Source organism: Psammomys obesus, unplaced genomic scaffold (genome assembly GCF_907164565.1).
Source record: "Psammomys obesus unplaced genomic scaffold, mPsaObe1.curated_primary_1811, whole genome shotgun sequence".
Lineage (NCBI taxonomy): Eukaryota > Metazoa > Chordata > Mammalia > Rodentia > Muridae > Psammomys > Psammomys obesus.
In genome coordinates this window covers 277,259-304,066 of record NW_026596463.1, presented here as the reverse complement: position 1 = coordinate 304,066, position 26,808 = coordinate 277,259, and the positions used below count along the sequence as shown (strand labels likewise).

Below are 26,808 nucleotides of genomic sequence, written 5' to 3'. Positions count from 1 at the left end.
CGGTATTTCTGGAATAGGCCAGGTGTCATAGGTGTGCAAGGGAAGTTTAGAATCATTGTAGCCTCACAGAAACTAGTCAGAGCCCCTGTGCAGCTGATCAACTTATCCTCTACCACCTTCCAGAAAGTTCTCCTAGTCCAAAAGATATAAGCCACACACATAATTTAAATGTTTCCATCAGTCACACTTTAAAAAAGGAAACAGATGAAGTAATAATAATATATTCAACTTAACATATACAAAGTACTGTCATGTCTACATGTAAGGATTATACATGAACCTAGTCTTCAAAATCAGATATGTATTTTTATACTTAGCTCTGACATCTCAGCCCACAATTAGCTACATTTGAAGTGCTCAGCAGCCACACATAGCTAGTGGCTATCTCAGTGGACGGCACAAGTCTAGACTCTTCTGGCTGCCCCTTGTGTCTAACCTACTCTTGCTTCTAGCGTTAGTATAAGTGTACTCCAAAAGAAGAGGCATCTCTTGTCTGTTATCAGGGCACTTTCCTTTTCTGGGTTTAGTGCATCCACTTGGGTTTGGTGATTGTAGTATTTAGCTTTTAAAAATTAGCATACCGAGTATTGGGTTTCATCCAGAATTTTCAAACATAATTTGTTTTTGTGTCCATCCTTCTATTTCCCCACCACCTGATACCCACTCTCTTTTCCCTTCATTGGTCTTTCCAGTTTCATGACCTATACCCACACTCACATATATTCGTATATTAAAACACTAAAAGCTAGGATCTGCATGTGAAAAAAGAGCATGTCATCATATGACTCCAGGTTACATTGCCTAATATAATAATTTCCAGATTTACCCATTTTCCTGGAAATTTCATAGTTTTAATTGCATCTAATCTCTTCTCCAGCTGTCCACTCTGTGATCAATAATGATTAGTGAGTTTTTATCAAGTGCTAGGCATTTGTGTTAACTGATGAGTATCAAAACAGAAGTAAGTCATGGATCTCGACATCACAGGTCTAACGTGACTGATGTTACTCAGAGGCACTAAAGGACATTAAAGAAAAAACAGTTACTTCTCACGGGGCATCTGGAAACTGCAGAGAGGCAGGAAACAGCATTCTGAGTCTGGGGATGGTATGTGCTTTGAAATGGCAAGCAGAATACATAATGTTGGGCAAGGTGGGAGGCTGGGGCTGCCCAGTGACAGTCAGGATAACCTTCTGAGCAGGAGTGTCTAAGGGGTAGGGTCTTGTAGTCACTAGCACATAGATTAAAAAGGACAAAGAAGTAAAAAGAGTTAACCGAGGCGGTTCAATGCCTGGAAAGGAGGCGGTATGGACCTCATGAATGCAGGCAATGTGACAGCACCCCCTGAGGAACTGACAAGGTTTTGGCAGGCAGTGGACAGATGAAGCCATTAGGAAGCTCACACCTGCTCTCTGCACAGCCCTGCCAAACCAACAAAATGCTCACATAACCCTGGAGCTTGCTTGATGGTGACTTGTTTGATGGTGAATTTTCTAGAAGAAGCTTTTGAAACTTTTAGGTGACACAGGCAATGACATGACATTGGCAGTGGAGAGGGGCCTCAGGGATTCTGTAGGCTCCTGTTACATACAGCCAGCAAATGGCAGAGCCAGGATTTACTAACGTCACTATGAGCCACTAATGCCACTATAAGCTTATTAGAATACCTGTCAGGAAGAAATGTCTGTCTTAACACCGACTCCGGATAGAGTTACATTATCTACTAAAACAGACCTGAGCATTTAAGACAGCAGCAATGGCTGGGTACTCACATGGTAAAGAATCAATAAAATCTAGATCGATGTTATGCAGGAGTTCCACTCTTGGGGATGGGCTTCCTTCACTGCAAAACAATTTTTAGGAAAAAAAAATCAATTCTTTCTCAAATGGGTATGCATTATTTTATGGCTTCCTTTCCTGGTGCCCATAGAAAATAAAAAATCTGCCAGTTAACAATCTTATCATAATTCAGATGTATCCAAAAGGTGTGGCTGGTGGTTCTTCTTAAGGTTATTTGTCTATATTATAATAATCACTGAATGCTTCACATAAAAGTGTCAGTGTCAGGTATACGATGACCCCAGGGCTATATTTAAACATGACCATTCACTGCAAAAGAAATATAAAACTCAGGTCATCTGTGGGAACGCCATACTGACTTCACAGAGAGGCGTGAAGAAGAAAAAACATCTTCCAAAGTGGTGACACAAAAACTGCAGAATCAGAGGCCTCCTCAGTATTAGCTATGTCACAACCTTTTAATCTTCCTCATAGCCATAGGGAGCACAGATTCATTTTTTAATTAGTTAATTGAGTGGGTTTCCTGTGGTCCAGGCTGACTTGGAAGTTGCTATATACTAAAGGCTGGTCTTGAACTTCCGATCAAAAGTTCTGGGGTTGTATGCTCACGCCACCACAGCTAGATCAGAGATTTAATAGAGATATGAGTTAAATACAAACCTTCACAGCTTTTTTTTGAAGGGACATATAACCACAGCTACAAACTATATTGATCAAAGAACAAATTGCTGCCACTGAGTAGGATGGGTTGGTGTGGACATCAAGCATATCTCCTAGGACCCTACTTTGCCTAGTTCTCTCCCCAAAACACTTAACTGGACACCTGTTGGTTCTGGAGACTGACAGCTAGTCTCGACGGAGTTTGGTCTCAAAGGCTCTGACTGCAAAGAAGGGAAGATATGCAAAGAAAATGTGAACAAGGGACTGATGAGCATGCATTGCTCCTCCAGAGGTCCTGAGTTCAATTCTCAACTCCTCAGGTCTCTGTAACTCCAGCTCCAAGCCAGAGCCTCTGCAGGCACCTACACTCATGTGCATATACTTAAACAATTAAAATAATAATGGAAATAAATAAGAACTTAGAAACAAAAAAATTGTGAACAGAGTGATGATGTGTCTTGGGCATGAAAACAAGCAAATACAGTTAAACTCCTGAATAATGATATCAAGAAAGTCAGGACAAGATATCAGAGTCAAAGTAGTAAGTCAATGCATTGGTTTAGAAAGAGGAGAAAGCTATTTGTTAAATTAAGTAACTAAGTAAAATTTATGTTATATTTTTTAGGGAAAAATAAAGAATGAACATTCTCCCCCCCACCCCAACTACAGAAAATGTGAACAGTTCATTCAATTCAAAAGAAGGTAAGAATGAGAAACAAATCCTCTCTAAACTTCAGGTTCTCTACTCCTAAGTTACCACCTATCTTTAAAACCAGAGCTGCCTGGAGTATTCTAAAATATTAGGCACAAGTAAATACAGGGTACTTGTCTAATTATCCTGTAGTTTGCTATGTTATTAATTCTTCTCATTTCAGTATTTATAACAGCCACAAATATTTTAAAACAAGTAAACTTAATAAGATGATATGGCTTTCTGCATCTCACAGATTGTGGACAATCCTTGTTGAGTATTCCTTGGGAAAAATCTTCACAGGCAGAATTTGATGCCAATAGGGTCACTAAATCCCCAACTCTCATGGCATGTTATGCTTCTTCCTTTAAAATAAGCTAATCCAGATATTTCAGTGAGGATGTTGTTAAAAGACATGCCAAGAAAAGACAATATATTGGCAGATGGCTAAACAATGACAAACATACTTAGGGACTCTAGATTATTAAACAAAACAAAACAGATCGACATTTAGGAGAATTGCATAAAATATAAATTATTGTTGTCTCATCTTAAAAACATGTAAAAGCTCAAGACAAGCTCATATAATAATTCACATGAGTCAACACTCTGGAAAGGCATGAGTTTTAGAAATCTATAGATGACTCTGCAAAAACGTTTAGAAACATTTTAACAATAGTCTAGAAGAGTCTGCCCAATACCCTGGCATCCCATAGCTTCTTAACAAGGAGGTTGACTGTGCAAGTCAGACTCTGTAACAGCTTAATGACGACTGCTCTGCTCATAAACAAGAATAGGCTCTTCCGTGACCAGGGAGTGAGGCCGCTGCGGCAGACAGCTCTCAGCAGTACGCGGAGAGGTGAAGTTTTAAGAGATGCGTATGGGGGAGCAGGAATGCAGCTTGATGATAGAGCAGTTGCCCGGTATGCACTGGACCTTGGGTTCTGACCCTAACATCACATAAAAGCAATGTTGTTATGCACAGGAAGGGAAGATGGTAGTTGTGGAAATATGGAAAAAATATACACCAAACTGTTAACTGGAATGAGGAATAAGTAGAGTGACATGATAGAGGACTCTCACTTTGTATTGTGCTTTTAAACAGTTAGCAAATATAAGCATAATCAAGAATTTGGGAGGCTGGGGAAGAGAAACATGCGTTTGAGGTCAGCCTCTCCCTCTTCCTATCAACAATAGCAGAAGCAGAAACAACCACAGCAAATGTATTGTCTGTGGAAGTGTCCAGGATGACACAAACACAACACTTAAAACAGCAGCAAAGTGAAAACTCAGGTGCTCACATGTTCTGAGAGGTTTAAGCCGGGACAGTTATCTATCTCAACAAACACAATGTATGGGTAGTGTTGAATGTGTTAGTTAATATTTGGAATTTCGTTGTGTTCTTTCTACTTACAATCTATAACAGTAACTGACCATGTGGGTTCCCTCTAGGGAGTCTTGACATTTCCTTGCAGGTCTCTGAACAAGATTGCCTCTATCTGTGGTTGGAAATAGCAATGGCTTTAAGGGTCATATATTCTCAAGTTCCATTGCTGAATTCACTTCTTTTGCCTTCAGTATAGGGTTCAGGGTCTCAATGCTTAAGATGAGGGATGAGAGTTAATAGGAGCAAGAGGGGAAGAAATAAACTCCAAGGGAGGAGGAAAGAAGATACAGAGAAGGGGAACGTTGGGGAGAAGGGGTTCACAGTTCTCAGCACAGAAGCATTAAAATAATTCTCTCTTTTGAAAACAGTATCATTTCAGGGAGGCACAGTTGGGTATAGTTGAATGTGCACCTCTAATCCCAGCAATTCAGACACTGAGGCTGAGAAGACCATGACTTTAAGGCTAGCCAGAGCTACATAGCAAGACCTCAGTTCAAAAAAGTAAAACCCAAACCAAAATCTATCCATTCAATTTTAGTAGAGACTAGAGGATAAGCAGGTGTTTGTGCTTATGGGCATGGACCTGTGGACAGGGACCTGGGATGGAAGGGTGGTGAACCGAGAATCTCAAAAACTTCTGCGAGCCTTATAATTTTGCCTGGGAATAGTGGAGAATGAATATTTGTAAAAGAAAAGAACCAATTACCTAAGACCATACTCTGAGTTGCAGATAGAAGACAATATAAATGAGGCCATGACTTCTACACTCATATAGCTGTAACTTCAATTTCTAAGACATGAAATACTCTCTCTTGTATGAGAGAGCATCTCCTATTTTAAAGAAAAACAAAAACATCAGTGTTAACACAGTTTACTGGTTATGAACTACATAGTTGAAAAGATGGGATGTATTCTGCTGCCTATGAATTTCTCGTATTTGGAGGCATTTGAACAGGCAGTGAAAGTTTAGCTGCTTAAGTGATACTGTCTTCAACAGGCTATGAATTCTTTCTGGGAAATTCCATCTGTCAAGCATGACTGCTGATGGTTGTGGGAAATATTTTTGTCTAGAATCATACACCTGGTTTTTAGTAAATCAAATCAATGGTTGCTTTCATCACAGCAGAGCTCAAGAAACGTGACTGTGCTGTGCTCTCCCCCTCCTAGGCCTGCAAGAATGGCCATAGCAGTAAGTAGACAAAGAACTATGGCAAGAAAAAGGACCTCTAACTACGTAATGACAGAGGACTGCCCCTCAACTGTGCAGGCGATGTGTTTCGTCCATGCCCTTAACAACCAAACTAGGCTTAGTTTGGGCTTTTGATTGTTTTGGCAAGGTGGGATCGAGCACTGGCAACTAGCACTAATCCACACTGTCAACCGCTTGCCACAGGGATCCGAGACGGCTCAGCAGTTTAGAGTGCTTGCTACTCCTGCAGAGGACCCAGTTTGATTTCTAACTACACGGGTAGCTCTCAACCACCTATAACTCTAGCTCCAGGACATATAATTCCCTCTTCTGGCCTTCACATGTACATATGAATGCACATGCATGTGTGTGCGCACACACACAAATTAATAATAATAATCAAAATTATAAATGTTTGAAATACTTGACTTGTATTAATCTCATTTAATTCTCAACACCACAGACCCAACCTTGGCTAGGGTGATTGGTTAGGTTGACCCAACATTGGCTCATGTGATTGGTTAGGTTGCTAACCAGACCCCTGTTTGAGCAAATGTTGGAACTGGGTTTGAAATTCAGGCTGATGGACTTCCTAATCTCCATTCCTAACTACTAAGCTATACTGTCTCCTCAATGAAATGTTTACATATGGCCTCTTTGAATGTGTTATGCCATACATTTAACTTATTTTTACGATTCCATAAACAAATACCTTTATGCAGGCCAGCTTCATGCCAACTTGACATTTGAGAAAAGGGAAGCGCAACTGAGAGCTCATTGTGGCCCACCAGATTGTCTGTTGAAAGCCTGTGAGGCATTCTCTTGATTGAGGATTATGTGGGAGGGCCCAGCTCACAGCAGGTGGTGCCATCTATAAGCTGGTGGTCTAGTCATGGCTGCTCTAAGACAGCAGGCAAAGGAGAACAGACCAGGAAGCAACATTTCTCCATGGCCTCTGCATCAGTTCCTGCTTCCAAGTTCCTAACCTAAACTCCTTCAATAATGGACTGTGAAGTGGAAGTATAAGACAAAATAAACCCTTTTTTCCCCAACTTGCTTTTGCTCATGGTGTCTTATCACAGTAATAGAAATGCTAATCTCTCACTACAAATTCCTCTATGAATTATCATGCCAATCATTTTCTCCATTTTTTCCTCATATGACTGACAAAATGGTACGTTGCTGTCATTGGTGACATTTCAATATTTTATTTAAATTCACCCTTGAAATTCATACTTTCTATATTAGTTTTATTTGACATAAGGATAAAGAGACACTGACCAGTAACTGCTTGTCTTAATACTTTCTAGCATTCTATAGTTTCAGACATTGAGGTCACACGACTGTCTATCCACAAAGTTTCCTGGTTTTGAATTCTATTGTGCTCTATGTTGAATGGGTGAGGCAGAAAGCCCTTCCCACAGATTAATGACATGACTTCTCCCTTTACCTCTAGCTGTCGACCATCTGTCACAAAAGACACAACCTAGAAGACACTGTTATATTTTTAGAAAAGGAATAGCAATGGCAAGAGTTTCTGAAGAGAAATTTTGAAGGAAATAAACAAGCAAAATGCAAACCAGTCGCTGCTCAAACATGAAGAGTCTTGTAAGGGTAATTTCCATCCATGCCTGAGCATGAACATCTTCCTTATCAGCTCCACTTCCAGCTGCTGAACTTTTCCTACATCCAGGCCCTGTGCTGTGTTTTCATACAGATTCTTCCTAGATTCTCACGTAAGTGCTAACAAGACAGCCACCACTGTGCTCACATGTTATTTTAATTAACTGATTTTTTTTTGTAGAGCTATGGATTGAACCCAAAGCCCTCCTTGTATATGCAAGGCAATCGTTGTAGCTTTATTCCCATCAAGCTTCATTGCCAGCCTGTGTCACATCTTACACACTATGAAATTGATGCCTAAAGATATTAGTAAGCACATGAATAATAAACACAGGAGATGGGATTTGAACCAGAGCTGACCGCTAAGTACACATTTGAAACCACTACACTGGGAAAATCACTAGCAGGACTTATTTTATTCACTGTAAGTGCGGGTGAGTGAGTATTGGCTCTATGGAGAACCCATGTTCCTTGAAAAGCCCTGTAATATATAATCATTACCATATCAAAAAGAGGTTAGGCATGGGAATTATAAAATTTAGACAAAATTTGGTAAGAAAATGTAAGTTGAATTTATTTGCCAGAGGATGGGGAAAATTTTGCATTGGTATTTATTTTTATTAAGGAGCTCAAGAAAAAAGTAATTATCAAAACATCATACTCTTAACACAGTCTTTTTCTATTGATTACTAAAAAGTGATGGGTCACACTCCTGGGTTAGTAGTAGGACAAGCCATAGGGGATGATATGCCCTTCTTCCAATTCCCATTTTAATACTCATGAAGAATTTTTAAAAGATGAAAACTGACAGAAGTATTGACAATGAGGCAGGAGACCAGCTGCCAAAGTCCTGAGGGGATTTTAGTAATGGCAATGCTGAAGAGCCTAATAGAATATTTTTTTTCGGTTCTACAATATGAATAAAAACCTGATCCAAGGAAAAAAAGACATCCACTTTTTTAACCCTCTAACCTCACCATGTAGGCACCAAGATAAAAATGGGCAGTGATTGCCCATAAACTATTCTCAGAGATAGTAGCTCAGCCAATCAACACTGTTTCTGCACCTAAGGCTCTGGTGTCGCAGTGGAAGTGATGGTGGAAAGATGGTATATGAGCCAGAAGAGCAGGTAGTTTGCTATGAGGTTGAGTCTTCTAGAAATGTCAGAAGGTATACCCAAAAAGTCTCACCAACATGGCCACCTAAACAGGAGCTGAATAAAGAACGACACCAATAGACATACTAACATAGACAGAAAAATCTCAGGAGGCCTTAACTCTACATTTTAAAATAAGCCATGCTGAAAGCAGAAGATATAGTCTTCCCCAGAGAAGAGCCACCAAATGGTTATCTAATACCAAATGGTCAGCCCTGAAAATACATACATTCAAGTAACATTATACAGACTGAGAAAGTTGTATTTATGTATGTAACTACAAAGAAAAAAGAGGCCATGAGTTTGAAAGAGAGCAAAGGGGAAGGCAGTATGAGGATGGGATTTGGAGGAAGGAAAAGGAAAGTGATGTAATTTTATTTTAATCACAAAAAAATTTAAAAAGGAAAAAATAGCAAATAATTTCTTGAACATTTTCTTTTCATGAAATATATACTTAGTAGTCTTTAACTCCTGAGAGTAACATTTCATATAAGGTTTCTGGTTCTATTTTGAGAGTGGTGGTGAAACCCAAGAACCCAGGAATTTCCACACTTCCACAGATGATGACCATCTAAATTTAAATATTTTCACACAGTGGCCCCCAAGCCTCATTGGTAAGGAAAGCAAACAAGAACACTGTCAGCCCACAACATACCAGGAGGCTGGATATCCTTTAACCCCCGGTGGAAGTAAAGAATTATCACCAGGGACCTGAAGAGACGGTCCTGGAGCCACCTAAGGTGCACCTAAGCCAGGAAGATGACAGAGAGTATAGGAATAGGAAGGGGCTCCAGATAACTTCTCATGGAAAAAAAAAGTCATAGCTTAAGTGACAAAGTGCTAACACAGATCTAACAGACTGTGGACCTCCGAGTCTCTGGATATTGGGTAGTTGAAAAAAAGTGGCTGGAGAATACAGGAAAAGGTGGCAGTGATGGACCAATGCCACCTTGAGAGGAGAGATAGAAGTATAGAAGTACGGGTATCTTTTTGGAAGATGGATGACAAAGGGGAAGAAGGAAGTGTCTGGAGAACAGGTTCTGCTACATGCCAGCCTGTCAGCAGTTCACCCGAGAGCAGACCACAGAAAGGAGGCAACGCCGTCACAGGAACCATTTGACTCTGTCACAGTAATACAATTTTCTTTTCTTTCTCTTCCTTGGTTTTTAAAATGGGGTCTCACTCTGTGGCTGGAGCTGCCTTAAAGCTGTGTAACCCAGTTTGCTTTCAAACTGGCAGTGAACTCCTATCACAGCTTCCCAAATGCTGAGATTACAGGCATGAGCTACCACACCACACTCTGAGGTGTCTTCTGAATTGAGAAAGAAATTAAACTACCCAAATTCCACCCTAGCAAATGACTTGCTATTGCAGGTCTAGAAAAAAAAATGGACAAGGCAACAGATAAGAATCTGCCACGAGTCCCAAGTTTCCAGGGAAATTTAAAAACTGTAGCAAATGAGAATTCAAAACTTTTGGCAAATGAAAACTACTTTTCTACTATGGAAAGAAAGTCACAAGCAGAGGAAAAATGTCACATGATATTTCAGCATGAAGCAAATATAATTAGCTCAGTAACTGTCAATATTTAAAAAGCAGCAGGATTACTTCCCAGACTTTTGGGTAGAATTAAGCATAAAAACACCAGGAATTGGAAATTCAGAATCCTAGGTACTGATCTAAAGGAAGAAACTGGATTGGAAAAATAAATAAGCAAGCCCACCATGGTGGCTTACTCCTATAATCTCAGCAATAAGAGGCTGAAGTAGCGTAGCTGCAGTTTGAGCCCAGCTTAGGCTACACAGTGAGTCCCAGGCCAGTAGAACCACGTTGTATGCGCTATCTAAAAAAGAAAAAAAAATAAAGAAAACTCTCAGAAACTAAGGACATTATATATAACTAAAACTATGTGAAGCAGAGACAGTAGAGAAATAAAAAGAGAAGATAATTCAAAATAAAGAGGCAAAAAGGGTCAGAGAAAAACTGCCAGAAGATTTGAATACTATAGTTGAAGTTTCTGAAGAAAAAAAATGAAACAATGAAATATAGTATTTAAGGCTAATTGTACATATCTTAAACAAAAGATCTGAATACACAAACTGTAAGAACCTACTTTGTATCTGAGACAACTGGCCCAGTGACATATTTCTAGTCAAAGACTTTGTAACAACAGTGACAATAATAATCGCCTAGGCCTCCAATGGGAAGAAAATTAAATTGGGCTGAAATTAGACTTATCCATAGCAACATAGGAAACAACCAAAGACGTGGGTAACAGTTTTAAAATCCAAAGAAAGACGAGTAGGAGACAAACTTATTTTTTTAAATAATTTGAGATATTTTTTAACTATCAAGGTTACGAACATGAACAAGTTTTGTTAGGCATGTAATAATCTAAAAAATCCTGAGAAATTTATCCAAGAAAAATTCTTCCAAGGTAGAGACAATTGTGGTGGATGTTTCAGAAATGCCTAGCTGGCTAGAAGTATTAAATATAGTGTTGCTAAACAAAACAAAACAAAACAAAACAAAAAAACACCAAAAAACCAAAACAACAACAACAACAACAAAAAACCAAAAAACAAAAAAAAATATAGTGTTGCAGACCTAATAGTAGAACAAAACTGTGAATAGGAGAGCACAGTGTTCCATATTATGTGCTCTGACAAGATAGAAATAATATACTTAATATTGAAGCTATAAGATCTAGGAAGTAGAAAGGTAAGGCTGAAAAAGCTAGCGTAGGCCCCTATAAGTAAGAGAATTACCAAAGGATATCAGTATGTTGGTGAGCAAATGAAGAAAATACAAACTGCTCTAAACATTGAACTTGCTAATAAATAAGAGGTAAAAATAGAACATTAAACAAAATGACAAAGTTAAGGGTAAAAATGACAATTATAACATACATATAGATAAAATTTATCCATTAGAGCAAAACATGTTCAGCTTTGATCACAAAGCAAAACAAGAACTACAATTAATTGTGTCACAATACACCATCTTCTCTAGCATATGAGGTGCGGTCTGAGGGCCAACTCTTGAAATACCAAAAGCTTCTCCTTTGACCATGAGAGAGTGAAACAGGAACTCATACTTGACAATGAAAAATAAGGTGGGAAGCAATGAAGTCAAAGGCACAATCAATTTCTTATTGGTTAGTTCTGTTTTTAGTTAAGACAGAAAAATGGGCAGATGTGATTTATTGACCATGGTTCCTAAACAACTCAAAACAAACAAACAAAAACCAGATAGAATGTATAAAGCAAAAACACTTGATATCAGCTGAAGGGCAGTTATGCTTAATAGGTGGGCAAAGCTAATCCATGTGATTGTGCCAGTTTGAGGGAGTTTCCATGTGCTAGTGGATGGAAGGCAACTGAGGGGGCTTGGGAGACTCACTGAGCTAAAGACAAAAGCTAAGAGTCCAAGGAATCTAAGAAAGAGAGTTCCAAAGAAGAGACAGCTATACAAATAGAACCTGGGAGCTTTGCAGAGGATCCCTTAGGGTATTGCTAACTACTACTTACCACCAGAGAGAAACCCTAAAAGGCTGAAGGGACAGTGCTCAGCATTCGCTCCAGGTGAGGACGGCATGCAGTGTTCAAGACTGGACGTACTCATAACTCATCCAGCAATGGGCACAGAAGGCTTTGACTTAGTGTGGGGGTGTAATTGACCCTAGAATAAGCACTGTCCCAGGCCTGCTTAGTTAAGTCACAAAAGCATTATTTAGTAATTAGCTGCCAGTCACAGAAAAAAGAAGCTTCTCTGATCAGAGTTAGTGCTGCACTAATCTAGGTGCATGATGATGAATATCTAGGTACATGTTGATGTAGCAAAATAATAGTACTAGATTCATACCTAGGGCTTATGATCTTGCCATCCATGGGCTCTTGGCCATGTTTACAGTATTAGAAATAAGTTCTGTCCTATGGATGAGGGCTGAAACACAACCGGAAAGCAGTTGCTTGCCTCCACAACCTTCACGCCACTATTGCACAATAGGCTTATCTCAAATGTGATGTTTATATCTCACTGCTCCCCTCAAGGCTCAGGGAACATTGCAGAAGAGAGGGCAAAGGCCTGGATAGAGGTTGGGAAGGACTGCTACAAAACAATGTTTTCTGGACACAACCACTCTTGCTTTTATGAATTCACAGCAGGTGTGGTTGTCTGCCTAAGACATGCACATGATCAAGCCAGTCAAAATTCCACCACAGGGGAGATCCAAGATGGCACTGCCAGTTGGGCACTGTCTGAGGAGCAGGACAGCAGTGTCAGCACAGCAACTAAGAGACTGAACTTTGCGCCCTAAAACACCAGCAACTGTGTTTCCCAGGCGAGAGGAAACCCCATGGTGTGGGAATCAATCAGGTTCACTCTCAAGTCACCCTAAAACCCTGAAGAGTTCCTGGGTCCGGCAGGCACTCGGTCGCCAGCCCAGAGCCACATGCCTGCATGTCCTAATCATCTTCCCAGGCTGAACTGTGGGTACCCAAACAGCAGAGACTGGGATTTCCAGTTGCAAGAAAACCCCACAGGGAAGGAAGCAAATGGGACTGACCTCAAGTCACCCAGTCAATCCCTGGAAAAGGTTTTGGGGACCAATGGGCGCACAGCCACCAGCCCAGAGTGCGGCTTTCAGTCACCAGCCCAGAGACCTGCTCTGTACCTGACTCACTGTCCCAGACAGAACTGTGGGCCCCAGGGCACCAGAGACAGGGTTTCCCTGTAGGGAGAAAACCCCACAGCAAGGGAAACAGGAGGTCCAAGCTTAGAGCACTCAGCTGACTCCCCCCCCCTCCACACACACATGGAAAAGTTCTAGGGAAAAGTGCCTGAGTCCCTGCAGGCGCCCAGTTGCCAGCTTGGAGTCACCACTCACCTCTGCCTGCATGCTCTAGCACCACCCCAGACAAAACTGTGGACCCCAAAACACCACAGACTGGGTCTCCCAGTGGGGAGGAAACCCCATGGTGAGGGGGAACATCTGGTCCTACCTCAGGACACCCAGCTCCAGAAAAGTTTCTGGGTCCCTGCAGGCTCCAGGCTCTAGCCTCCTGCAGCACACATGAGAGCTGTGCTCACCTGCCACTGATAACCGCTTGGGTATTGGGGCACAGAGCTCTAACCTCAGACCTAAAGAAGCCTGGGATCCCTGAGATCAGCACCAGATACCGCTCCAAGGGGCAACCAGTTATCCCTAACTAAACTGACCAAATCGCGGGGTGCTTCAAGAGGGCTGTGCCTAGAAAACAGTGTAAGAACAACAGCAGCAGCTCACTAAATTCAGAGCAAGAAACCCAGCAGCAGGGCAGCTGTCTCCAGGACTTCTCTGGGTAAAAGGAGAGCCCCCCTGACTAATAAAGACCACAATTACCACTCAGGTCTATATGCCTGAGGTTAGCTGTGCAATTCCCGAGAAACACCGGCCATTCAGTGACCATACCAAAAAGCTGAGGAGGCCTCCTTCAGGAAAAATCATCTTCCTTCCAAGGGGATTCTCCTCACCCCAGGATACAAGGAAGCAGCAGAAACTAACACCCAACACCTAAGAAAGCCCAGTGTGCAGAGGCCAGCATAAAAGATCAACCAACAAAAGACAGAGAGATATGGCATCTCCAGAACCCAGTTATTCAGGGGCAAGCAGCCCTGGACACCCCAGCATAAATGAAATTCAAGAAGATGACCTTACATCAATGCTTATGAAGACAATAATGGAGGAAACAAATAAAATGCATAAAGAACTAGAGGAAGACAAAGTCATAATCTTATGGTTATCCGTAAAGAAATATGGGAAGATGCAGCCAAACAGTTTGTGGCCTTTAGAGAGGAAATAATTAAATCACTGAAAGAAATAAAAGAAACAGAGGAATGTTCAAACAAACAACTGAAGGAATTGAAGGAAAATACATTTAGACAGGTGAAGGAAATCAACAAAATGGCTCAAGATCTGAAGATAGAATTGAAAAAAATTAAAGAAAGCACAAATGGAAAGAACTTAGAAGAGAAAATAGGAACTACAGAGGTAAGCAAACCAATAGATTACAAGAGATGGGAGAAAGAATCTCAGGTGTGGAAGATATAATGGAAGAAGTCGAAATATCCATCAAAGAAAATGTTAAATCTAAAAAATTCCTGACACAGACCATCCAAGAAATACAAGACAACATGAAAAGACAAAACCTAAGAATAATAGGAGTAGAGGAAAAAGAAGATTACCTCTTCCAAGGCCTGGAAAATATTTTCAACAAAGTCATAAAAGAAAATTTCCCCAACTTAAAGGAGAGGCCTATAAGAATATAAGAGGCCTACAGAACACCTAATAAATTAGACCAGAAAAGAAAATCCTCTCACCACATAATAATCAAAACAGTAAGTATACAGAACAAACAAAAAATACTAAAAGCTGCAAGGGGAAAAGGCCAAGTAACATATAATGGCAAACCCATCAGAATCATACCTGACTTCTCAACAGAGACTATGAAAGCCAGAAGGGCCTGGACGGATATCATGCAGACCCTAAGAGAACACAGATGTCAGCCCAGGCTACCATTCCCTGCAAAACTCTCAGTCATCAAAGATGGGGAAAACAAGATATTCAATGACAAAAACAAATTTCAACAATACCTACACACAAATCCAGGCTTACAGAAGATACTAGAAGGAAAAATACAGCCCAGGAAAGCTAACTACATTCAGGAAAACACAGGATAAATAAACTTACTATAGGAAAACTAAAAGTAGCCAAGCACACAAAAACACTACCACAGTCAACCTCAATATCAAAGGATCTAACAGCCACTGGTCATTAATCTTCTTCAACATCAGTGGACTCAACTCTCCAATAAAAAGACACAGACTAACAAAATGGATATGTAAACAAGATCCAACAATCTCTTGCATATAAGAAATACACCTAAGTCACAAACATAGACATTACCTAAGAGTAAAGGGCTAGAAGACGGTTTTCCAAGCAAATGGACCCAAAAAGCAAGCAGGAGTAGCCATTCTTATATCTAATAAAATAGAGTTTCAACCAAAATTAATCAAAAGAGATGGTGAAGGACACTTCGTACTCATCAAAAGAGAATTCCACCAAGAAGACATCACAATCCTGAACATCTAGGCCCCAAATACAAGGGCACCCACATTTGTAAAAGAAATGTTAATAAAACTGAAACCACACATAGATCCTCACACATTAATAGTGGGAGCCTTCAACACCCCACTCTCAACAAAGGACAGATCAACAAAACAGAAATTAAACAAAGAAATAATGACTCTGACAGAGGTCATGAATCAAATGGACCTAACAGACATCTACAGAACCTTTTACCCAAACACAAAAGAATTTATCTTCTTCTCAGCACCTCATGGAACCTTCTCCAAAATACACCATATAGTTGGTCACAAAGTGAGCCTCAACAGATACAAGAAGATTGAAATAATCCCTTGTATCCTATCTGATCACCATGGACTAAAGCTAGACCTCAACAGCAACAGAAATAGCAAAAAGTCTACACACACACACATGGAAACTGAACAACTCGCTACTCAAAGACAGCTGGGTCAGAGGAGAAATAAAGAAAGAAATCAAAGACTTCCTAGAATCCAATGAAAATGAAGGCACAACATACCCAAACTTGTGGGACACAATGAACGCAGTGCTAAGAGGAAAGTTCATAGCACTAAGTGCATTCAAGAAGAAATTCGAAACATTTCATACAAGTAACTTAAAGGTTCACCTGAAAGCCCTAGAAAAAAAAGAAGCAGACATACCCAAGAGGAGTAGACGGCTGGCAATAATCAAACTCAGGGCTGAAATCAATCAATTAGAAACAAATAAAACAATTCAAAGAATCAATGAAACCAAGAGCTGACTCTTTGAGAAAATAAGCAAGACAGACAAATCCTTAGCCAAACTAACTAAAAGGCAGAAAGACACCATCCAAATCAACAAAATCAGAAATGAAAAGGCAGACATAACAACAGACACTGAAAAAATCCAAACAATCATTACGTCTTACTTCAAAAGCCTATATGCCACAAATTTTGAAAATGTAAATGAAATGGAAAATTTTCTTGATTGATTCCACTTGCCAAAGCTGAATCAAGACCAGGTAAATCAATTTAATAGTCCTATATCCACTAAGGAAATAGAGGCTGTCATCAAAAGTCTCCCATCCAAAAATATCCCAGGACCAGATGGTCTCAGCACAGAATTCTACCAGACCTTCAAAGAAGAGCTAACACCAGTACAAACTATTCCACAAAATAAAAACAGCAGGAACATTACCAAAGTTATTCTATGAAACCACAGTCAACTTGATACCTAAACCTCACAAAGACCCAATGAAGAAAGAGAATTTCAGGCCAATTGCTCTTATGAACAGTGATGCACAAATACTCAGTAAAATACTCGCAAACCGAATCTAAGAACACATCATAGATATCATGCACCATGACCAAGTAGGCTTCATCCTATGCATGCAGGTGTGGTTCAATATATGGAAATCCATCAATGTGATCCACCATATAAACAAACTGAAAGAAAAAGACCTCATGATAATCTCCTTAGATGCTGAAAAAGCACTTGTTAAAATCCAACATTCATTTATGTTTAAAATTCTGGAGAGATCAGAGATACAAGGCACTTACCTAAACATAGTAAAGGCAATATACAGCAAGCCTATAGCCAACATCAAACTGAACAGAGAGAAACTTAAAGGAATCCCACTGAAATCAGGGACAAGGTAAGGCTACCCACTCTCTCTATACCTCTTTAACACAGTACTTGAAGTCCTTGCCAGAGCAATAAGACATTAAAGGAGATCAAAGGGACTCACTTTGGGAAGGAAGAGGTCAAAGTATCACTATCACTATTTGCTGATGATATGATAGTGTACATGATGATATGATAGTATATAAAAACTCCACCAGGGAACTCCCACACCTGATAAACACCTTCAGTCAAGGGGCTGGATACAAAATCAACTCAGAAAGATCACTCATGTATACAAAAGATGAAAGGGCTGAAACAAATTAGGGAAACAACACCCTTCACAATAGCCACAAATGACATAAATTACCTTGGTGTAACTCTAGCCAAGGAAGACAAAGACTTGTATGAAAAAAAACTTTCAGTCTCTGAAGAAAGAAATAGAATAATATATCAGTAGATGGAAAGCTCTTGCATGCTTATGGCTTGGCAGGATTAACATAGTAAAAATGGCCATCTTACCAAAAGCAATCTACAGATTCAATGCAATTTCCATTAAATTACCAACACAATTCTTTACAGACCTGGAAAGAAAAATTCTCAACTTCATATGGAATAACAAGAAACTCAGAATCTCTAAAACAATCCTCTACAATAAAAGATCTTCTGGAGGTATCTCCATCCCTGATGTAAAGCTTTATTATAGAGCAACAGTAATAAAAACTGCATGGTCCTGGCATAGAAACAGAATGGTGGATTAATGGAACCGAATAGAAGACCCAGAAATAATCCCACACACTTATGGACACCTGATCTTTGACAAAGATGCCAAAACCATACAATGGAAAAAAGATAGCATCTTCAACAAATGGTGCTGGTCTAAGTGGATGTCTACATGTAGAAAAATGCAAATAGATCCGTACTTACACCCTGCACAAAACTAAAGTCCAAGTGGATCAAAGATCTCAATATAAAATGAGACACACAAAATATGGTAGAAGAAAAAGTGGGGAAGAGCCTTGAATGCATTGGCACAGGAGACAATGTCCTGAACAGAACACCAACAGCACAGGCTCTAAAATCAACAACAATAAATGGGACCTCATGAAACTGAAAAGCTTCTGAAAAGCAAAGGACACTCTCATCAGAACAAATAGCCTACAGATGGGAAAGGATTTTCATCAACCCTATATCTGACAGAGGGCTAATATCCAGAATATATAAAGAACTTAAGAAGTTAAACAGCAGCAAATCAAGTAATCCAATTAAAAAATGGGGTACAGAGCTAAACAGAGAATTCTCAAAAGAGGAACAATGAATGGCAGAGAAACACTTAAAGAAATGTTCAACATCCTTAGTCATCAGGGAAACGCAAATCAAAACGACCCTAAGATTTCACCTTGCACCCATCAGAATGGCCAAGATAAAAAACTCTAGTGACAACACATGCTGGAGAGGATGTGGCGAAAGAATAACCCTACTTCATTTCTGGTGGGAATGTAAACTTGTACAGCCTGGAGAAGCTGGAGCCTCTAGAAATGATGAGTGGTCTTGGAAGGAACAGAAACTGCCCTATCGAGAACAATATCACTGCCCTTCTTAGCTGACATAGCCTTGAGCCATCTGAGAGGAAAGTTTCCATTGCAGAACTGCCAAGATTTGCTTCCTGGCATGTCTGGGGTATTGTCTTGATTAATAATTGATACAGAATAATTGATCCAGGCCTGTTGTGGGCAGTGCTATCCCTAGGAAGGTGGTGTTGAGTTGTAGAAGAAAGCTTCTGGAGCATGATCCAGAGAGCACCTAGCAATCAATGGGCATGGTTTCAGCTTCACATCCCTGCCCTGAAGTCCCTCAATGACGGGTTGTGACCTGGAAATAAAAGCCAAATAAACTCTTTCCTCCCTAAGTTACTTTCAGTCACAGTGTTTTAACACAGCAACAGAAAGCAACTAGGACAACCCCAGAACTGACATTCTCTCAGCAGTTTAACATTTGGAAGAACATTTAAGAACTGCTGCCTACACTGATGGAGACTCCTGTTGCACTGGCCAGCATGACTGTCATGCCCAGTTCATGTGCCTCTTGCTGAGAGTTGGAAAAACTGCCATCCTCTTAAAAATGGCTTTCCATTTTTATATATATGTAAAAAAGCTCCCATCCTCTGGGCACAGATGGAGTGTCTCTGACACTTGGCTGGACATTTGTTTTTGCTGTGTTGGGAGGGCGGCTCCACCACCAGTGTGACTAGCTACTTTGTATACCTGCTGCCAGGTACAAGATGCCCTGCCACAGGCATGGAAAGGCTTGAGTATAGCCAGGGGCAGGAGCAGGAGCAGGGTTTTTGTTTGTTTGTTTGTTTGTTCGTTCATTTGTTTTTTTCAGAAACTTTTGTCCAGATTGAGAGTCTGGACTCCATTTGCTAGGCTTTCTACAGAGCAAGCCTGGAAATGTTTGATTAAACTGTGGGCACCAATCTGACTTTAAAAACTGAAAGAAAGCCTACTCTCTTATGATACAGCCTGCTTGGGCCATAATCTTTGGTAACAGTCCTGACAAACCCAGAGCTCTGGCTCTCTAAGGGGTTGATCCCTGAAGAATGATAGCAACTTTAAGTTGATAGTGACGTTATATTGTGCCAATTTCTCTGCAGGCAGAAGCACATAGAAGCCAGACTCTTAAAGGTCACTCCTGATGGAGATAATCTGAAGAATGAAATATGGCTTTACAACCCAAAATCTGGTGATCCAGATGAATGGCAATGATGTGATGCCAAAAAAAAAAAAAAAAAAAAAAAAAAAAAAAAAAAAAACAGCTGCCGTGGGTCAAGAACAAAAGAACGTTCTGAGAACTAACAACGTGAAACACGGAGTAACAGTACCCATTTCTGCCATAAAACAAAACAAAATTAAAAACTGGCTGAGTGTCAAGCAGGCCTCAGTGTGATCACATCAGAACCAGATAGCTTTATCATGTTCACATATTCTTTCTTTCTTTCGCATGTATGTGCGCTACACATGAATGTGTGTCATGCACAAGTGTGTGTGCATATCTGCGTTTGTGTGGATGTGCATGTGTGCATCCACATGTGCAAGCCAGAGGTTAACATCGGCTGTCTTCCTCTGTTCTCCAGCTTAGACACTAAAGCAGGGGCTCTCACTGAACCCGCCCACAGCTTGCTGATTCAGCTGCTCTCCTAGCCAGTTTGCTTTCCAGAAATGCCCTGTGTCACCACCTCCTGTGTGCTAGGATTACAGGCATTGCCACGGGGGCTGAGGATCTGAACTCAGTTTATGTTTGTGCTTCAAGAACTCTGCCCACTGAAACATCTAAGGACTCCCTTTTTTGATATAAGAGCTCACTGTGTAGCCCAGGTTAGCCTAAAGTGTGCCATCCAACTGCCTCAGGATCCTGCCTATGGTGCACTCAGCTTTTCTCCCTTCTTTGTCGCTCTTCAGTAACTGTAATGATTAAAGCTGCTGACAGACATGAACTGAAGTTAGTGTTGCTGTGCTCAGATGGTTTTATTTCCTTTTCATCATGAAATGTTATTAATTTTTACACTAAAGAAGCAAGTAAGGCAGCTGGGCATGGTGGCACATACCTTCAATCCCAGCACTCAGCAAAGACAGGCAAATATCTGCGAGTTTGAGGCCAGGCTGGTCTACAAAGCGAGTCTAGGGCAGCCAAGGAGGCTATACAGAGAAACCCTGTCTTGAAAAGCCAAGAAGAAGAAGAAGGAGGAGGAGGAGGAGGAGGAGGAGAAGGAGGAGGAGGAGGAGGAGGAAGAAGGGAAGGGAAGGGAAGGGAAGGGAAGGGAAGGGAAGGGAAGGGAAGGGAAGGGAAGAGAAGAGAAGAGAAGAGAAGAGAAGAGAAGAGAAGAGAAGAGAAGAGAAGAGAAGAGAAGAGAAGGGAGGAGAGGAAGTGGAAGGAGCAGCAGCAAGCAAGGCATAGGCTTGTCCAGAATTTTTTCATATGTGTACTAGCATTGAAAATTTTTTTTCTTTATTAATTGCACTTTATTCACATTGTATCCCCCCTGTGGTTCTCTCCCTCCTCCTGTCCCAATCCCTCCCTTCCTCCACCCTCTGCATGCATGCCCCTCCCCAAGTCCACTGATAGGGGAGGACTTCTTTTCCTTCCTTCTGATACTAGTCAATTAGGTCTCATCAGGAGTGGCTGCCTTGTCTTCTTCTGTGGCCTGGTAATGCTGCTTCCCCCTCAGGTGGAGGTAATTAAAGAGCAGGCCAATCAGTTCATGTCAGAGACAGTCCCTGTTCCTATTACAATGGAACCCACTTGGATACTGAACTGCCATGGGCTACATCTGTGCAGGGGTCTTAGGTTATCTCCATGCATAGTCCTTGATTGGAATATCAGTCTCAGGAAAGACCCCTGTGCTCAGATTTTTTGGGATATTTTGACATGCTTATGTCTCTCAGTGAGATCAGCTTCTCTTTCTTTTTTGTTTTTTTCTTCTGAGTGTTGTGGTTTGGTTTTATTTCACATAACTCCTGAATTGCAAGGTGGTGGCTCAGCAGTTTAGAACACTTGAAGTTCTTGCAGAGGACCCAAGTTCAGTTCTCAGTACCTACATGGTGGTTCACAAGCATCCCTAACAGTTCCAGGGGAGCTGTTACCCGCTTCTGACCTCCATGTGGAGCAGGCATGCAAATACATGCATTAGGAAAATTTGTATGCATAATTATTTTTAGAAAAGTAAAAGTGTATACTTTCAAAAGAGAAAATACAAGTGTAAAATATTTAAGATTTTTTTCAAAGACTACATAAGAAGGGTAGTGATGAAAATGAGGATTTCTGTTCACCATGGAATAAGAGTAATCTAGCCTTCCTAGAGAATAGCATGGTTATATGCAGACATATATAAATAGCCATGCCTATAAGGTGGTGATTTTTCTTTAGTACAACTAATGGCAAAGATTTTATACAGGAATAGTTCATTGCAGTGTTATTGAGTAAAAACATCAGATGAAAGATTAACACTGAGGCTAGAAAAAAATAGCACAGTGGTTAAGAGCACTTCCTGCTCTTGCAGAGTGTACTGGCTTGGTTCTCAGCACCCACACGGTAGCTCACAATTTTAGCTCCAGTCCCAGGGTATCTGATGCCCTCTTCTGTTCTTCAGGGACACGGCACGTATTTACATTCATACACATGCAATAGAAATACAGAATAAATCTTTTTTGAAAGTCAAGGAAATGTTTTAATATATTAAAGAGCCTTCATCAGAGTAGTATTTGCTAGGAGTTAACAGGAGGACATAATAAAAAAATTGGTTTCATATATAGCAATTGCATATAAAATGATTACTTTTCTTTGGCACAATTAATTTCAAATCTGTTAAACGAGGAAAAAGATGCAGAAAATGGTGAAAACATATTTTTGTGTGTATGTTTGTGTGTGTGCACATGTGTTCACGCACATAAGTGTGTTGCTGAGGAATGGACCTGGGACCTGTGCATGCTAAACAATCACTTTATCACTAAATTACACCACTACTCCTAAAATGTTTAAAGGACAAATGTTTAAGGTTTAAAGAGAAATTTCAATATTTCTAGGCTCTACAGTTCACTTGCAAGTTTTTTCAAATTCTCACAAATTCGCAATGGCAATAAAAAGTGTTCTCTTGTGGTTCTTTGGCATATTTTTATGGCATTTAATACATATAGCACAAAATGTGTTTGATTGCTAAGTCACTGGTCAGATTTGTGGTCAACAGCAAGCTATTCGAAAAGCTGTGGTGGAGTAGATGGTCACATGGGGAACAGACTCTAGAGAGCTTGGGCAGCCGAGGGGCAGGCCCACTGTGACCATAGCAACGAGAAGTAGAGGTCAGTCAGGTTTGTCTGTCACCCCATCCTCATCACTGCAGTCATCAAGCTGTGCACCAGACAAGGGTGCAGGAGCCTCATGTGGGTGTCCTTGATGGTGGGACAGTTTACCACAAAGGTTTGGGAAACAGTAAGATGACTCAGTATAAAATGATTACTTTTCAGCAGCAAGAATGGCACCAAGAAAGATGGATTATCCTTCAGCCTGACATAAAGACAGACCCAGGAAATAGTTCAGTGCAGGAGATGGACATTATGTGCAGGCTGAATGGCAGAGGAGGAGGGAATGGGGGTGGCAGAGGAGAGTGGCAAGGGTAGAGCTTCTAGTCAAGGTAAGAGACAACAGCACTTGCTATGTTACCCACATCTATGGTCCTTCATACTACTTGCATTACCAAGAGAGAATGCAGATGTCAGGAAGGAATGGGGTGGGGCTCACAGAGCACTCTCTAAGTCTCAGGTGAAGGACACCATTTGCTATATACAGGGACCCTACAGTGACCACTTCCTGTGCAGGCTGAAGTGACAAAGACTGCCAGGTAGACCAATGCCAAAGGATATTCATGGCTAGAGATTACAGACCATAATACCGCAGAGCTTCCCTCTCCAGACAGCCTAGAGAGAGCAAGGAAAACTAGGGTAATGAAGCCTGAGGGCAGCAGCGCAGCAGCACAGCTACCTGCAGCCTCAGTCCCTGCTGCAAGCGTGACAGAGACAGAGACAGCTGCCCACCAGCTGTGGGCTTGCCTGCTCCCATGGATAGACAGAGCAGGACAGAGAAAGAGTGATTTATCATCTCTACCATAATCTACCAAGAAGAAGAGGATGTGTAACCCAGCAATGAGGAATAAACAAAGTGGAGTGTCAGGCTTGCTTTCTGCCTGTAAAGATAACCTGGATTACCTGCTTGTCTGAGCACTGTGGGGTTTTCATTATTACCATTTTTATTTAAAGATGTTTTATTTTTGACATAATACAATAAGGCCTTGTTTTTCTCAATATACCTTTGTATTTTGTTTCAAAAATGGTCAAATCGAAAATTTTTTTTAAAAGAAATTAATTTTTAATCTACAATGAACGTTTAGAACTTGCTTGTTTTAGGCCTACTGTTAATAAACATGTTAAATAAGAAGTTTTAAAATTAAATGTGAATTTTTGGCTGTTCAGGGGTGACCTTAGACTCAGTGTTGTTCAAGGGTATCTCTAGTTTAAAAAGTTGAAAAATGGGCCAGTTCCTTTAGTTTTGCTGTTTAAACAATGATTCTTAAATTTGTATACATTCCCCATGGAAAACCTGGAACCTGGAGAAGCAGAATCATTCAAACAAAGTCTTAAGGTTGATTAGCCCTTCACTAGGTTTGGAGAGCAGAGCCCTCCCCTAGTCTTCCCTGTTTTACGAAGCAGAAGGACTCGGTTGAGCAAATCCTCCATCTTTCCAAAGCTTACAGGACTTTAACTGTCATGGTCACACATTAATGGCTGCCAAACATAAACCCTGATTTTAGTGTGGAGGGGACTGGGAGAGCGCATGTGCCACAGCGTGTGGGAGTGCATGCGGCTGTGTGTGCAGGTCTGAGGAAAGCTTATGGAATCTTGTTTTCTCCTTTTACCATATGGATCTTGGGGATCAAACTCAGGTTGTCAGGCTTGCTGCAAGCACCTTTATCTACTGAGATATCCCAGAACCTCCCTATTTTTAAACATTAAAATGATTACAGAAAAAATGAGAATATTAAAAAGAAAAGAAGTAAGGTATATGCCCAATGTATAGGGATTGGCTCAGTACATGCAGAGTGTTGGCACGGTAATTCTGTGAACATGAACTGCTAACTAGGAGCTAGGCAGGTGTCACTGGTGCTTGCAGTGGGCCAGTGTGCAACTAGGAGCACTGGTGACAGATGACTTAGAAGGTCAACACTCATCTAAGGAAGACAGAACTACCTGATTCCATTCGGTGGTTAGCCTTGTGGGAATGCAGACCAAATACTTCCAGACCTTTCTAATTAAAAAATAAATAATTTTATTTGGAAATAATTTCACTTATAAAAAGTTATAAAAATCATAGTAAGAGACCATCCATCTATGCTCCTTACCCAGCTTCTCATTTTGTTAATACTGGAGTCTGTTTGAACACCCCCCTCCACACACACATATACAAAATACTAACACATGCACAACCTTTTCATGAGCCATGTACATCATAGTCCTTTATTCCTACATCCTCTATTGTGGATTTCCTACAGATAGAACCTGAAATTTCACTATTTTGAGCTGGGAGAATCATGGTGCAATGAAGAAAGGTAAGTTAGGAGGTCCATAAGGAGGAAAGGCAACTAGCCACCTCAAACAGAGCTCAGGACCTCAGAGAGGCTGAAAAGCACAGCACAAGCCATTGTTTGCTTCAGTAAAATCAGTACTTCCAATGTGTGATTGTATGTATAAAGTGCATCTAGGGACTAACCCATAAACATATGTTATAAAACATATGCTAAAATAAATTAGATATAGATACTAGATAAAATGTTTTCTACCCATACCTAGTGAAGCATCTTCCAGCCTCCAGAGCATGTGTCACCCTTTCTTTTTTTTTTCCTTTTAATTATTTATTTACTTTTATTTTATGTACACTGGTGTTCTGCCTGCTAGTATGTATGTGTGAGGATGTTAGATCTCCTGGAACTGGAGTTACAGACAGTTGTGAGCTGCCATGTGGAAGCTGGGAACTGAACCCAGGTCCTTTGGAAGAGCAGTCAATGCTCTTAACCACTGAGCAATCTCTCCAGTCCCCGTCTCCCTTTCTTGCAGATCACATGTCCACACTGTGGGAGAGAAACAGGGGCATACTGTCCCTAAGGCTAAAGACAGGCCCTGTTCCAGCACGCTCTCGCCTCCCTCTTAGAGCACACTATTTATTGCCTTCACACTTATCTGCACCCAAAGTACCCAAAGCCATCTTGCTTCCTTATGCATTTACTGGCTGAATACTTTTCTTTCTGATCCCTGCTAAAACATAACACAAGTTCCTTGAGATCCAGGGTTTTGCCTGACTTATTTATTCCTGATTTCCCAGAACCTAGGAGAGAGTATCACATAGTAAGTACTCATAAAACACCCACTAATGTGTGGGACTAAACTTAGTTCTGTACTGTGTTTCCAGGCTATCTCAGTTCCCCTATCCCAGTGCTTCATTCTCTGTGCACTCCATTTTTCTAGCATGCAACAGGGCATGTACCCTAGCATCCTGCAAGTAGGTAGCAATACACTATCCTATAACAAGAAAAAAAAATCTCAGCTGTAAAAACCTACAGGAGAATCCCACCTTTCTATAAAACACAGAACCAAAATCCCAAACATAAGACTAAAAAATATGTAATTATAATATTTGAAAGGGAAGTGGTCATTCTCCATCAATCATGTTAAGTTGCTGGAGTTTCTGGCAAAGAATGGGACAAGACATGCAGATACCTGATTGTTTTCCATACATCAAAGCCATCCAGAGGCTTGGTTCCATTGGTGCTTCCCCCAGCCAGGTTCACCAGAGTTGGAAGCCAGTCGGAGATGTGCATGAGCTCCTGGGTTTTCACGCCTCTCTGCTTCAGCAAGGGGCTTGCCACAAAGCCTGCTCCTCGGACACCTCCTTCCCACAGGGTCCCTTTTCTTCCACGAAGTGGCCAGTTGTTGCCTCCAGACATGGTCTGCCCACCATTGTCTGAAACACAGGTAAG

At 40.8% G+C, this 26,808-nt stretch overlaps 1 protein-coding gene and 1 non-coding gene across 2 annotated transcripts in view; both read right to left on the bottom strand.

Annotated features, from left to right (window-relative positions):
- Window positions 1–26,808, bottom strand: part of Arsb (arylsulfatase B) — a 188,308-nt gene that overhangs the window by 67,426 nt on the left and 94,074 nt on the right. Inside the window, exons 5-6 of the mRNA XM_055598406.1 lie at window positions 26,549–26,792; window positions 1,773–1,843 (exon numbers count right to left, since the gene is read on the bottom strand). Coding sequence (XP_055454381.1) covers window positions 1,773–1,843; window positions 26,549–26,792 — 315 coding nt within the window. The remainder of the gene's footprint in view (window positions 1–1,772; window positions 1,844–26,548; window positions 26,793–26,808) is intronic.
- LOC129670063 (small nucleolar RNA SNORA24) lies at window positions 3,879–4,008 on the bottom strand. Its single transcript, XR_008719121.1, has one exon. It is a non-coding gene; the product is annotated as a small nucleolar RNA SNORA24 (small nucleolar RNA).